The sequence below is a fragment of the Lepidochelys olivacea genome, assembly GCF_965140295.1.
Source record: "Lepidochelys olivacea isolate rLepOli2 genome assembly, chromosome: 3".
NCBI lineage: Eukaryota > Metazoa > Chordata > Testudines > Cheloniidae > Lepidochelys > Lepidochelys olivacea.
Window position 1 is genome coordinate 69,825,193 of NC_140413.1, and position 14,737 is coordinate 69,839,929.

At 40.4% G+C, this 14,737-nt stretch overlaps 1 protein-coding gene across 1 annotated transcript in view; it reads right to left on the reverse strand.

Moving 5' to 3' along the window:
• Window positions 1-14,737, reverse strand: part of MDN1 (midasin AAA ATPase 1) — a 163,204-nt gene that overhangs the window by 51,812 nt on the left and 96,655 nt on the right. Inside the window, exons 49-60 of the mRNA XM_084622359.1 lie at window positions 13,405-13,625; window positions 12,035-12,148; window positions 10,647-10,779; window positions 9,689-9,798; window positions 8,114-8,247; window positions 6,819-6,979; window positions 6,282-6,402; window positions 3,529-3,739; window positions 3,087-3,318; window positions 1,648-1,780; window positions 586-756; window positions 34-248 (exon numbers count right to left, since the gene is read on the reverse strand). Coding sequence (XP_084478485.1) covers window positions 34-248; window positions 586-756; window positions 1,648-1,780; window positions 3,087-3,318; window positions 3,529-3,739; window positions 6,282-6,402; window positions 6,819-6,979; window positions 8,114-8,247; window positions 9,689-9,798; window positions 10,647-10,779; window positions 12,035-12,148; window positions 13,405-13,625 — 1,956 coding nt within the window. The remainder of the gene's footprint in view (window positions 1-33; window positions 249-585; window positions 757-1,647; window positions 1,781-3,086; window positions 3,319-3,528; window positions 3,740-6,281; window positions 6,403-6,818; window positions 6,980-8,113; window positions 8,248-9,688; window positions 9,799-10,646; window positions 10,780-12,034; window positions 12,149-13,404; window positions 13,626-14,737) is intronic.

Here is a 14,737-nt window from a genome sequence, read left to right on the forward strand (position 1 = left end):
AAAAGATGTGTAACGGAAGGACCTCAATAGTACCTAAATTCTGCCATGGAAGAAACAGACATGTTGGTCCACAAAACTGTGTTGATTTCTTGAAGCTGTTGTGCTCTCTCCATCCACTCTCCCAGTATCACATGGGATGAGGACAGAACAGGAAGGCCACTCGCATCCCACTGGCTTGTCTTGATGCTGCTAGTTAGATTTTCAAAGAGGCACTTTGAGAAAACTGCTTGGTTCAAAACACCTGGGCCCTAAATTAAAAGATTACAAGATATGCAGTGTTAATAGCATTTCCTCATTTATTTTAACGTTACACAAAGATAAGCTTTATGAAAGGCTTTTTACCAAAACTACAAGATAATTGCTCACTTCAGCAAAACTATTAGAAAAAAATCTAATGGTGGAGCAACTCCAGATTTTAACACACACGCAGCACGTGCTCACATTCACCTCTACCAGCTAACAAATGTCGGCAGTGGACCAGCTTGTCTTGTCTACACTAGAGTTTTAAAACATGTTAGCAAAACTATTTTAAAAATAGACATTTTATTTTAGTTTAGCTATCCAATTATGTCACAAAACACAAACCTTCATAAAACGGTACATAGGGGATTTAGGCATTTTCCTTTCCTCTGCACCAGGTAGCGGCTTCCAGGTTAACCAGTACTCCGGATCTGTGGTTACAGTACTGTGCCAGAAGAATTCTAATACGCTACTGATCAGTTCTGACCACAGAAGAGACATTTCTTCATGGGATACCTAAAAGTGAGAGAGAAAAAAAATTTAAGTCTCCTAGGATAATTTACTGGCAGCGAAAGAAAATTATTATGCTAGAAACAAGAAAAAACACTGAATAGAATGTATGTGTGACATTCTTTTCTGATGGAGACAGGGCTGGCTCTACAGTTTTTGCCGCCCCAAGCAGTGAAAACAAACTGCCACCGCTGACGGCAAAAGGAAGAAGCTGCCGCCGATTTGCCGCTGTGGTGGGCGGAACAGAGAAGCTGCCGCCGAATTGCCGCCACGGCCGGAGGAACTACCGCACCTTTCTAACTGCCGCCCCAAGCACCTGCTTGGAACACTGGTGTCTGGAGCCGGCCCTGGATGGAGATATTATCACCTTTAGTCTTTTATAGCACCATAGAGTGTGGTTTACATCTCCTCTGAAAAAAATTATACTCCTATACAATAGCTTCCCCATCAGGTGTCTGTGCCCAGCAACAGCTTCCATTCTCTCCCTTCCCTGCACACGCACACACACATACACACTGTTGTGAGGGATAACTTCACAGGCCAAGTTTTCCGAACATAATCTCTGTTCTGTGACTCTGCAACTTTGCACAATAGTGCGCAGAGTTCCACAAGCCTAGAGAACAGATAAAGCCCTGTGACAATCTCACCAAAAATACTTGTTGAGAACTTGCTGGTGTATTGAAGCCTGTGGGAGCTATGAACTCACGCCACGGTTAAATTTTAACTTTTATTTAGCCTACCCTTTCTCCCAAGTAATAAAACGTGTTGGAATTATTACTTTGTAAACCTGTGAACTAGACACAGAAAAAATACTAGTGTTACAGATATTAACACTCATTCATGGAAGTTTGAACACAAACTTCTGCAAGCCTAAATTAAACTAAAACCTGTTCTTACCTTATTAAGATGTAACAAGTGCCACAGTCCATACAGATGTTGAGAGGCAGCTGGCGTCAGTTTAAGGCAAAAAGCTACATACTGACTTAGCTCTGAACACTTGTGTAGCTGTTGATTGCTGTTCTCCCTGTAGCTGAAGAAAAGGCTATCAACAAAAAACTATGCTACATAGTATGCAACTTGAATGCACAACTGAATGAGAAAAAGTAATGTCTTGACTGTAGCAAAGAGGTGTGAAACAGGATATTGCTAGGTTCAAAATCAACTATGTGACACTTTTTCAGTGAGACCATAAACAAGTCATTTAGAGGCAATTTCACCCATCTCGTTTTACTGTTCTTTTATAAAAACATGACCTTCACTGAAATCCTAATGCTGTATTGAGTGCACCAGATTTTTTAGAAGCTCCATGAGGGAAGCTACTCTATAAACCTCATTTTCTCTGCAATGCAATAATACAGACTTGCTTTCTTCGAAGAACTGGTAATCAGTCATAAAGCACACCTACATTTAGCCACTTGAAACAATGAAAATATTTAATTTAATTCAAATGGCTTGTTTTTTTTTATATTCTCTTTGCACAAATTGCACTTGTAGATATGTCCATCTACACCATCCAATGAGCATATGGTGATGCTCATTTTGGACTGTAGATCTCTGGTTTCTCAAGCTCTTATTGAACTTTTTGCAGGAGCTCAAGAATATTACCATGAAGGCTTGACAGAGGATTGAGAATTAAGGGACTAATGAGCAGACTTAGAAAAAAAAATTACTTCCTAGTAGGACTCTCTATAAAACCGTGGGCTTTTTTCTGGTGCTGTCACAATCCATTCGACTGTCAATAAAGATTTCTTTTCATAGTCTAAATACATTATTCCAGGAGGCTTGAAAAGCACAGTTATGCTATGCCTACACGGTGAACTAAGGGGGTGATTCCCCTGCTTGCGCACACATACTTTTGCCAGCTCTCATCAAACTAGTGCAAAAATAAATAGCAGCGTAGCTCGGAGGCACCGCTGAACCAGTGGGTAGGTACTTGGCACTGCTCAGCCATGCCTCTGTTGCTGCTACAGCACTACCACCTCTACGCTGCTATTTCTACTCGCGCCAGCTCAATGACAGCCAGCACTGTACCGGAGGAGGGCATCCCCCCCCACCCCACCCCGCCCCGCCCCTAATGTTGCCATAGCCTTAGTATAATCACGTCAATAAAAATCCCCTGTCTGCCCAAGAGATGATGGGAAGAAAGCTAGTAAATATTCAAGTTTAAACAACTCCTTCGACATTTCACTTTGGCTCTAGGTCCCAAGAAATGTGGTTTTGCATAAAGATAAGAATGATATATGTTGATTTGTATGCAGAGGGATGTAACACACTGATCCTCATAACTTTGCACAACAGATTCTAAATTTCATTCAAAAAACCTGCTCTTGCCTCACCTGCTTAGGCAAGCCTTAGTTACACAATCTGCTGTCAGTTTGTACTGCCAGAGCACTGCCAAATACTCCATTGCGGGCCACAACTGAATCCTACTACAGAGCTGGATTAATGAGGCAGAATCCAACTGACTGGAGACCGTGTCTTCAGTATGAATCTCTTCTGAATGACCAAGCTTAACTCCTTCTGCTTTCAGGTGTGAACACTGTAAATTCACGAACGTCCTTAATTCACCTGTACAATGGGGGATAAAAAGCACATGAATGCACATAAACATTTATTTATCAATTAACAGTCCAAGCAGCAAATCTGAAAGGAAGTGCTCATTCACACAGATACAAATGAGAAAGAGAAATATTTCTGGATGAAATAAACATACGCTAGATGTTCTGACACTGTGCTTCTGACTGTATTTGATTGTCACATATATGGCAAATTATTTACCTGGATTAACATCTTCTAAATGATTAGCTCTGAGAACCAGACCCGTGGCCTGCAGCAGTGCTTTCTTTATTTCCCATCCAGTGGCAGCAGTTTTCAGACAACAGATTTCGTCCTGCCATCTGCTTTCTCCAAAGGTAGGTCTCATCTCCAGGATGTTGAGTGCTTTGCTGAGTTCTTTCAACTGAGCAACAGACTCCATCACCAGTTTATCCTGCAAACGTAAAAAAACCCAAGAAAAGATATTTAAACAATCATTAGTTTTTGTTTCAAAGGTTATAATGACATAATGAACATAATCAGTGGTCCACTAACATCGTGCTCATGCTTTCTAAATTAAGAGTACTTGCACATGCAAAAGGTGTGCAACTTTATGCAAAACTTAACACCAATTCTTAATGCTTCATCTCCCTTATGTGTTCAATCCAACATTAAGAAGATGGATATGTTGAGATAAGTGACCAATCGATTAGTATTTAAGATTCAGTTTGTGTAAACTGGAAAAGGTAAAATAATTTTCACAACATTTTAATACTTTCATTTAACACGTTCATCTCTCACTGATAGTGAGGCATGTACCATGTGTTAACAATTGTATGACAGTGGGTTTACAAAGTCATGCCTGGAACCATCTACGCTGCATTGACATTAACTAGTTTACACAGTTAAGTCTCTCTACACCCTGCTTTGAAAATGTACCGTGGTGCTTTTCATATTAGCTCAATGCAATAATGCATTAGCTGCTTATGGAAGTTTGGAAGGATGGACTCTCCTTCCTCAAGCAACTGAATACTAGTCAATGGAATGCAGAATATGCCTCGTAATCTAACAATTGAAGAGGTAGCATCACCTGTTGGATGGTTAAGTGCTGCCATCTCTCTCTAAAGAGGCAGGGTGGGGAACATTTGAGAAGGCTGTAGGCAATTTTAAATGGCAGTTCTCTGAATCAGGGTTTCTTAAATTGGGTTGCCAGAATGTGTCAAAGGGTCTCGTAGGATGCTCAGTGAGGGGGAAGGAGGGCAGGGGTTAGATCCTGTCCCTGGTGGATGGATTGCAGAGCCCATCCCATGCTCACCCCGCAGGGGCAGTTCCTGCAGCTCCAGTCCCCTGGGGCTGGGTGGACTCAGCTTTCCGTTCCAGGCACTGTAACCTGGTGCATGGGATCCCAGTGCTGCTCAGGATTGGCCCAGTTGCCCCTTCATCATTATGACAAGGGGCTGGCCAGCCCAATTTTGGGCAGTGGTGCTGCAACCCTATGCGCCAAGATGCAATGTCACTTTCACAAATTTGGCCCAGCCCCCTGTCACAAGGGCTAGGCCAATCTGAGCAGTACTGTGATCCTGGAAGTCACAACAGAGCCAAGCCTAGCCAGCCCCAGGGACAGATGCAGCAGGAGCCACCAATCTGGTACACCGAGAGTATTTATTTAATACTTATTTACTTCTTATTACATTACTGTGTATATTATATATTGTGATTAAGAAATATTTGGTAATCCACATGTTTTTTGTACTAAAGATATTTATAGGGTTGCAACAGCCCATCAAGGTTTACAAGGCCTGAACCCAAAAACATTGAAAGCCACTGCAAGTATCCTGATCATTGAGTACTATCAGTGTGAATAGTTTGGGTATATGAGCCATTTAGCTTCAAGGGAAGTGAGGGTGAGGCAGAAATTAGATTGGATGAAGGCAGCCAAGTAGGAACCTGGAGTAAATTTTTTAAAAGTACCCGACTTTCAAATCCCGCTTTCAAATATGATGTTGGCCCCAAGGCCCAAATTTTTAGAAGTACTTAGGCATTGCTGTGCACAATGTTGTAATGTGTAACTTATTTGGGATCCTAAGTCTCATTTTCAAAAGGGATTTAGGTGCCTAAATCAGTTACACATGGCACAGAGGAGCACAGCAGTGCTTAACTACCTTTAAAAATCTGGGCCCAAGGGCCAGATTGTAAACCTAAAGATATAGACAGGTGCCTACCGGAATTGAAATCAATGGGAGTTAGGCACATTAGGTACTTCTGAAAATCCCACCAAGCACCTATTTGAATCTTTAGGTGCCTTTGTGCCTAAATACCTTCTTGCCTTTAGAAAGCTAAGACCTACTGACTTTCAGTAAAGTTAGGCTCCCAAGTGCCTACGTCACTTCTGAAAAGGGGATTTAACTTTACTTTTTAAGTTAATTCTTTCAGAAGTTTATCCTTTTATAGAAGACCTGGAGGTAAAATTCTCAACTAGGCTGAACACTGAAATCTACCAACACTGGTTTGGTTTGCAAAGGCATGGTGCGGTTCACACAGGGGGTGTACCTCCCTTGTTCTGCCTGGTCTGAAGGTGCCACAAGTACTCCTTTTCTTTTCGCAAATACAGACTAACATGGCTGTTACTCTGAAACAAATATCCAGGACTACTTTACAGCAGAAATATCTCCATACTCATGCAACACCCTAACCTATTCGTTAAAGAACTACTACTCTGGACAATCCATCAACAATGTTATTACTAATTTAGACAGCTGATACATTTCAGAAAGAAACTCATATTAAAAAAAATGTTAAAATTAGCATTAGTCATTCTTATGAATCCAGGGAGATAGGAGTGTCCATTTGCTGGCTTGGGAAATGAGTATAATAGTACAAGAACCCTACAGAGATTTGCTGCGAGCATTAAGGAATGTTTGTAATGTACTTAGATATACTTGGAAGCAAGGTGCTATAGTTGTCCAAAACATTCCATCACAAATGGAATAATGTACCTTGAAAGGAAGAGGTCTCCCAAGAGACTTCTGCAGCTTCTTTACACCAATAGAAATACCAGCAGGACTGGCCAAACAGCTATGAATCTGCTGTGAAACAGACTGAATTTCCTTGGAAACCCTTCAAGTAGAAAGGAAAAAAGTTTTCAAAAAAGTTCAAGCGGGTAAAGGCAAAAGGACATGCAACAAGGAGAACAAGAGACTTATTTTCTTCTCCTATACTCCACTAAAAAATGGGTGCTGGACAAAATTACATACAGGCACATCTTCACTGAGGATGGGGCCAATGCTAAGAAACGTCAGAAGTTCCAAAACAAACGCATTCAACTAATACACTTGTATTTGCAGTGAGAGTGGAACATAACAAACATCAATACTTGTGCTTACAGAGTAAATGAAGCTCATCAGTTTTAGCTGGTGTATTTTAAAAAGAATGCTAACGTAACTGTTTAATATGGCCACATATGTAGCAAAGGGGCCGGGGGTGGGAAGCAACCCTTTCAATTAGTTGCATTATGCGTGAGCTAAACAACCTACTTGTGCTGCTCGTGTCCAGCCAGCATCTGAGGAATTCTGTTCATTAAATGCTTCACAACCCAGTGCCAGTGAAGCGATAGGAGTGCCAAGCCTGGAGAATCCACCGTCAGTGTGTCAGATGCTGCCCAAAACCGGTCACGCCACAGCAAGCAGTAGAAGATCTATAGGCAAGTCAGGAAAGTTATAGCCTTCCCATCGCTGAAGCCTGGCATATTACAGTACATCTTGCATTGTAGTTGAGGCACTGATGTTCCTAACTCTGCTACTCTCATAATTAGACAATATTATGTTTTAAATCAAGAGATCTATCCTCAACTGGTTTACCTATGTGTTCTAAAAATATCAGTAACTGTAGAATCCATTGTTAACTGATCCCCACCAGTGTAGGAAACAGAGCACAAAGCAAGATGGACCTCCTTCAAGGATTTTACAATCTAAATTAGATACGGACAATTCAATTCAGACAACACACCAGATGAAGAAGATATAGCGTTAAAGCAACATAATTAGTGCTGGGGATTGCCTTTAAAAGGCTTTGTTGCAAGAGGCTTTAAAACAGACTCTAGATGGAGGGGGAAACTGTTTGGTACGTCATGGGGGAAGGAATTCCAAGCATACAAAGTGGCCCGGAAAAAGGAGAGAGGGCAAGAGAGAATGAAAGACACAAAGGTTATGTTAAAAGGGAGTTTGGGGGTGTCAGGTAGGTAGAAATGAGAGCAGAGATGTAAGAAGAAATAGATTTGTTCAGGTATGAGAGGAGGATGAGAAACCTGAACTTGATGTAGGAAGTGAGAAGAAGCCAGTGAAGGGATTTGAAGAGTGGCATGATCGATGTGGTGGGAGATTTTAACAAAAGCATTTTGAACTGTTTGAGGTGATAGGAAGAGATGATATAAAAGGAAGTAATGAAAGTATGTTGAAAACCTACATGTTATCTTAGAACAGTGGTGTTTAACCTGTGGCCTTCAGATCCCTAGGAGTCCACAGACTATGCTTACGAATTCCAAAGTCGTCCGCACCACCATTTGAAACTTTTTAGGGGTCCACAAATGAAAAAAGGTTGAAAACCACTGTCTTAGAATAAAGAGTGGTAGAAAATGGACACAACAGTTTACTATAAATCTGCAGATCAGCTTAACCCCTTATACCTGACACTATACAAACAATCACATTCCACATTCTAACCAAAACCCTGCCATTTATTTCAGTGTCCATGGGACTAAAAATAGAGAAGCTCCTCCAGAATTCTGGATCCTAAATAACTGTCGCAAGAGCAATTTAAAAACTCTACTCACCTCATGCACATTGTCATCTGTTAAGGTCACTTGAGAAGACTTCACCCAGTGCAACATAAAGGCATCCCAAAGTTCAAAGAAAGCAGCAAGATTGGCCACAATAGCATGTGGAAGAGAGTTATAACTCCCTGGATCTTGATTTAAAGAACAGAACAAAAAAAAGGGGGTAAAAGTTACAATATTCCAACACCACAAAGTCACATAGAAGAGTTAATCTCTGGCCACCATATCTCACGGTTACAGTGGTCATCGCTTAAAAACTTTACAGTTTTTCCTTGCGTAACTACATATTTCCTTGGTATCTACAGCATTCCCTATTACTTCTAAGTAGGAAGGATAGGGAATACTGCAAATATGGAGGCAACACTGGTCAGTCAACTAAAGGCAACTGTGAAGTGAAAGTCATGTTGTTACCGACTTTCTTCTGAGGCGGAATTCAAACTGTAAATGCATAAAATTGCAGGACTGAAACTAAGTTTTTCCTGATATAAAAAACCACTAGCCACAGACCTCCTCTCTTTCCCTTTATTACATGCAATTTAATTTCTTCTCTGCTTGGGGAGTTAAATACAGCCAGTGAGATCAAGTTCCACCAGCGGTGTAACGGTTTGTGTGTATGTTACACTGGGATAGCATTAGAAAGGGGAATTCTTCATATATAATCAACGATACCATGGCAAGAAATAAATTGTCAATTGGGGAAGTGACAGCCTCACAGATCAAAAAGGTAAGACCTAGCAGATTTGAGCTACATAGACCCTCCTCTCTTTTCATTTGTCATTCTACTTCTCATCTGGCTATCAATTCAACTTATTGCAGTCTCTCAGTGATCCAGAAGGACAATGGTCTTTAGACCACAGAACAAATGTAAGCTTTGATATTTAGTCAGTTTTTGCCCATGCATTCTCTGGAAAAGGACAAAAATTACATTAAACCTGCTCAATGCAGTTGGCTCAGCAAACATACAGAATACATGATTAAAATATCTAGTAGGCAGAGTAAATGCCAATCTCTACCATTCCGATTTTACAAAATGATGCTGTATTTAATAAAATAATTTTAATATCAACTTAGAACTCTGTTTAAAATAAAACCACAATACTAGTGCCAAAAAGTTGCTATATGAGACACTAATTGGTGTTTGTCATCAAGTCTTTCCACTTAAACTATAAACAAACATTGCTCCAGTTGCACACCAAAAGGAAGTGAAAAGTCTGAAGCTTTACTCCTCTCCAATTTCCACTAAACACCTTTTTTATAGTCGTTACCAATGAAGGCATGCAATGTCACTCTCTCTCTACACACATACATATTTATTTAGGAGAGAGAAATTATCCACACATACTCTACTGGAGGGGCGTACCTACTCTACTAGAGTAATATTTTATATTGCTATAGCTCTGGTCTGCATGTGTTTCATAAACATATAAAACGTTCACACATATGATGGGCAGTATAAAATCATGCTTGGGGTAACTGAGCTTTTATAACAGAATCCTATGCAATATAACTATTCTTTTCTTGTTCATTAAACATATTATGCAGTAAAAGAAACAATGAGATAATCAGTCCTACCTTTATGGAACTCTAGAGACATTCTTAAGGCACTAGTTCTCAACTTTTTGCTAGTAATCAAGTTCTTCTCAGTATAGCTCCTTTTTTCCCGGTCAAGAAATAATATTGCCCTGAATTAAAAACAACATAAGGGTGTTAGGAGAAGTCAGACATGACCATCTGAAAAGCCTCTATACTATATCAGGGAGGGTAGAGCATATTAGGAGATTTGATATCTCAGAACTAACTATTTGAAGCGAGAATCAAAGGTCTGAACAGTGACATGTCAGATAGCTTAAATTTGGCCTGTAAAGGATGTTAAATTAAATCTTCAATTTTTAAAACTTTTCCTGGAACACACAAAATGATTTCTCTGTCTATTAACAGCTTAGACTGGACACCTCAAAAGGAAAGGTACTCGGCAATTATGCCGCAGAATCCATGCAACTACAGGTGATTATGTGGGAAGTTAGCATTTGCCAGGTGGCAAGAACCACCTTTTTACTCTGAACTCAGAGTTTTACTTTATAACTTGCCCATTCCCCCCCTTTTTATTTAAGCGAAGAGCAATAGTGGGAAAGGCAGTCTAGTTCCTTCCCTCCGTACAAAAAGGTGTTCTGAGTCTGAAGTCAGTAGCATCACAGCACCACTCCCATGCTTTCTGCTTCTTCCCCTGGTTCTGTTTTTTTGGGGAAGTATTCTAGCACAATATCTGCTAAACTACCATGTGCTCTTTCCCTATGCCATCAGCAGAGTGACAGGCTCCAGCCTGTCTATAACCCAAAAGCAGGGGCTGAAGATTTAGATTTTCATATGTTATAGCCAAACAAACCAAGACTAGGGTTTTAGACCTTATCTGTCAAACTTTAAGCAAAATGTTCAGCAGGAACATTGGCAATAATCACAACAGCATTGGCTAGAATCGCAATGTAAACTTCACAAGCCACCAGGCTTCCACTCTGCATTTGTCTTAACCCACCGGTTTGCTACAGACATCAGAAGGACAAAAAGCTGATCTGTGTGTTCCACTTCTGTATCAAAGTTCACTGAATTTCTAATGATATTCAAAAACTGCATATTCCATCTTGGATCCAGTGGCATCACGTGTTCATCTGGTAAGGCAAGTAGTTACAGAGAAAGACAGTGTTTTGCCAAATAAAAATGGTATTGCTTTTCTTTCTCCAACCCTCCAAGAAATGGTATGGGATTTCCATAAATGTAATGAGAGAGATCACTAGCAGAACTGGGGTATCATCGAGTGCAAGGGTCAATTTCAGCATGCAAAGAAGACTCATGAGGTCAGCTATTCTTTCAACTATTTCTTTATTTTGGGGATGGGACAATGCTCCAGTGCAGGCATGTGAGAGGAAGAGAGGTAGAGCAGGAAAGCTCCTCCCCACAGAGCACCCAAGTAGAAGGCAGCAGTAATTTGACTGTAGGCCCTGGAAGCACAGTGATAAGTGTGAGGTGGTCACTGGTTAAGGCACCAGGAAGGCACTTCAGATACAGGTTCAGGTCCCTACTTCACCACAGACTTCCTGTGTGACCTTGGGCAAGTCACTTAGTGTCTGTGCCCCAGTCCCCATCTACAAACTAGGGATAACAGCCATTTTCAATGCTCCAGAAAGTTTCTGCCATCCCAACAGGCATGCCTTACTAGAGCATACTACTTCTAAGAAGGTGCACTTCTCGGCCTCACCCTGCACACCTCTAGATTAAAGCCATTTCCTTATCATTCTTTTGAAATCTATTCATTCCTTTGTCCCTGAATTCCTGTAAATGCCAAATGTTAACCCAAGATGCAAGGTGGGTGGGGGAATATCTTTTATTGGACCAACTTCTGTTGGTGACAGATAAAAGCTTTCGAACCACACAGAGCTCTTCTTCAGGTCTGGGACAGGTACTCTGAGCGTCACAGCTAAACACAAGGTGGAGCAGATTGTTTAGCATAGGTAGGTAGCACATATTCTAGAGGACCATTCAAGGTGGAGTGGCCTGTTACCCTAACATACTACCCATATTTTTCAACATTACCTACTTCCAACCAAGAAAATAGTACAAGAGTAGCACTCTCCATGGTGCCACACATGTGCTGTATAACCACTTCCAATATATTTCAGAGGGAACCACACGCCAATTTAAGGTTAATTCCAGTGAACTTCGCAATATTTTGCATATCACCAATCCACCCAACTTGCAAGTTCCACTTTCAGAGTCATAATGCATAACTATTTTTGTTAAGCGGATTTTCCCAGAGAAGCTGTGACACATTCAGAACTCAATCTGCCTACAGTCTTCACTCCTTAAAAGAAAAACAGGATGCACAAATGACTAGAAAGGAGGGGGGCGGGGGAAATGTAAAGGTACCTGTTATGTTTGGCTGTAGCAACTTGATCACACTACTGATTCCAGCAGAGAGGGGACTGGAGTAGAAACTGTTCAGCGATGCGGCACCAGCTTCTAGTTGAGTGCGCACTGAATCTGTAGGTGAGAATAATAGTTAGGAGTGTTTAGCTTTGAAGGTACAAAGCATATTTAGTCAACAAAAATACTCAAGATGTGCCAGCCAAAATCTCATCTGCCCACTTCATGGTTGCCCTTTCTACACTAACTACAGACAGCAGACCAGTCTTTCAGCAGGCCCGTAACAGCATGCTCTGCAGCAATCTGATCTCAGTATTACATAGGCTTCAGAAGGCATTTTGGGATTGACTGTCAAACAGATAAAGCAGTAAACAGGGTACATGACAGTCACGACACAAGAAATCAACACATGGGAATTTCCATGTACTTCTATGATTTTTAGGGTCTGGTTTTCAAAAGTCAATGCAAGTTACGTATCTAACTCCCATGGATTTATTTATTATCTATCACTGATTTTTTCTGCAGAATCTAACTTTCAGTCAAATAATTTTCTAGCCATTTGCAATATTTTCTGGTTACAATTTCAGATAATTAATACACACATGGCTGTTGGGAGAAAAACAATAGCATCGAGAGCGTGAATCTCAACCACTGCAATGTGATATAACGAATACTGGGATTTTCAAAGGAGCTTAAGGGAGTTAGATTCCCAAATCCTACTGGGCATTTAATTCCCTTCCACTGGGATTTTCAAAGGAGCCTAAGTCTTTAATTATGATGATCATTTAAATGCCAGCATTGTGAACTATTACACCAGTGATAGAATTTGCAAGCATGCACAGTTATGTGGCTTTCCCCTGTGGTTGTACGTTCCATTCCTGTGAAAGGATGTCCCAAACAAATAGAGCTGCAAGGTATAAATATCCAAATACTCTACAATAGTTTGTTTTAATCTAGCAGGGGTTGGCCGCATAGTAGCATTTTCAGTCTCGGGTGGCTTCTGCAGGCAAGTGACACAGCTTGTCTGTTGCTAGAAACACTCTAAATTATCTGTTTCAATTAAGCAAATGTAATAAATTAATTTACAAAAAGCATTTCCAATCCTACGATAATTAAACTGGTCTATCAAATCTTTAATGCTTTTTAGCCTGCAATCTAACACTCATCATTCTGAGTGGTTAGACATCACACAATCTCAGGAAAATCCCAGTTTCGCAGAGTTTCTCTGGCTGTCCAGCTAATTTATTTAAGACTAGGCAATCTGTAAACATAATTGCATAATTTTTACAGTTTTTACTGCTGCTGTGAAGGAAAAACAATGGAGAGAACTAAATCAGTCTGTGGTAACTATAATAATTAAGAATAATACCTACCAAGCACTTGTGGTAGATTCTTGGTTAAGTGATTAAGCCATCTAACTCTCAACATCCAATCCTGATTGGATGCCTTTTCTATGAACAATTCAACAGAAGTAGATAGGACTTCAATTTCATCTGTCCAATAGGCATCCATCTGAACAGCACTGAATCGGAGACTCTCTGCATTAGTGGATTGCATAACTTTCTGCAAATCTTGCAGAGTAAGTGGCAGTGTTCTGAAATGAATGAAAATAATTAGGGTTAAATACGTGAAGACTAGGAAAAAACCACCCTAATTCCAAAATGAGTCAATTCTCAAAGTGAAATTACTGATAATTACTATGTAAAGTATCACCAAATAACCTCCACAATTTATGCGAACAGTCTTTTTGCCCCAGGTAGATAACTATTTGAAAATACCCCTATTTTCCAAATTCACTTAGCTTTTGTTTTCAGTAGATTTTTAAATCCACTTTACCATTTTTAACTGAGTTTAAGATGTCTGCTACCAGCAACTCAGTATTACGGCTACTTCATACACACAAATGACAAAGCATGGAGCTTTACAGGACAAATTACAACTGAGTTCCTGCACCAAAGAGTCCACAGCATGAGAATACAGGTACGGATGAGGGGAGAAGAGGGAAGGAAGAGAGGGCACAGGAGAAAAACAATGTTCCTTTCTTATTTTCAGATAAATATTTAACTTCAGTATGAACTTCTACGCCTTGCTCTGCCACTGACTTGTCACATGACATTGTGCATCAGTGCACTTAAAGATTTGCACAGGAAGACACCAGTCTGCCACCAGGAGTTTACAATATAAGTGAACACTAACTGAGGTTTTGCTTCAACGTTGTGAAAGTTTGAAAAATTGGGCATGAAACTGACAAGAGGAGCTCTTTCTTCTGACCACCACATGCAGGACTCAGATCTGGCAGCTCTATTTGGATAAGGAGCTCAAAGTTTGGCTATTCATCTGAAGCTACTGGACCAAAATCTCGTAAGGAAATGTTCTCAAATATCAAGTAATCCTCTTTCTGCCAGTTCAAAAAGGAGCATAAGAACAGGTCCTTTTGTGGTTATTTCTGTTTCTGGATGAAACCACGGAGTACAGAGCAGTGCTAGTATATTCTGAAGTATTAGCCACACGATTTTAAACTTCAAAGGGTTTGGATCCAAAAAGTTTTGGGCCAGTTCTTGATTGGACTTATTTGTGTATCTCCAACGTTAACATTTACTCTACGCTTTAGACCTGGAACGGCCTCCTCCATTCTGACACAGGAAGTTTCTACTCTTATTCAAACCTTTTCTGATGGCTCTCTTTTCCAATATGCCCAGCAACTAA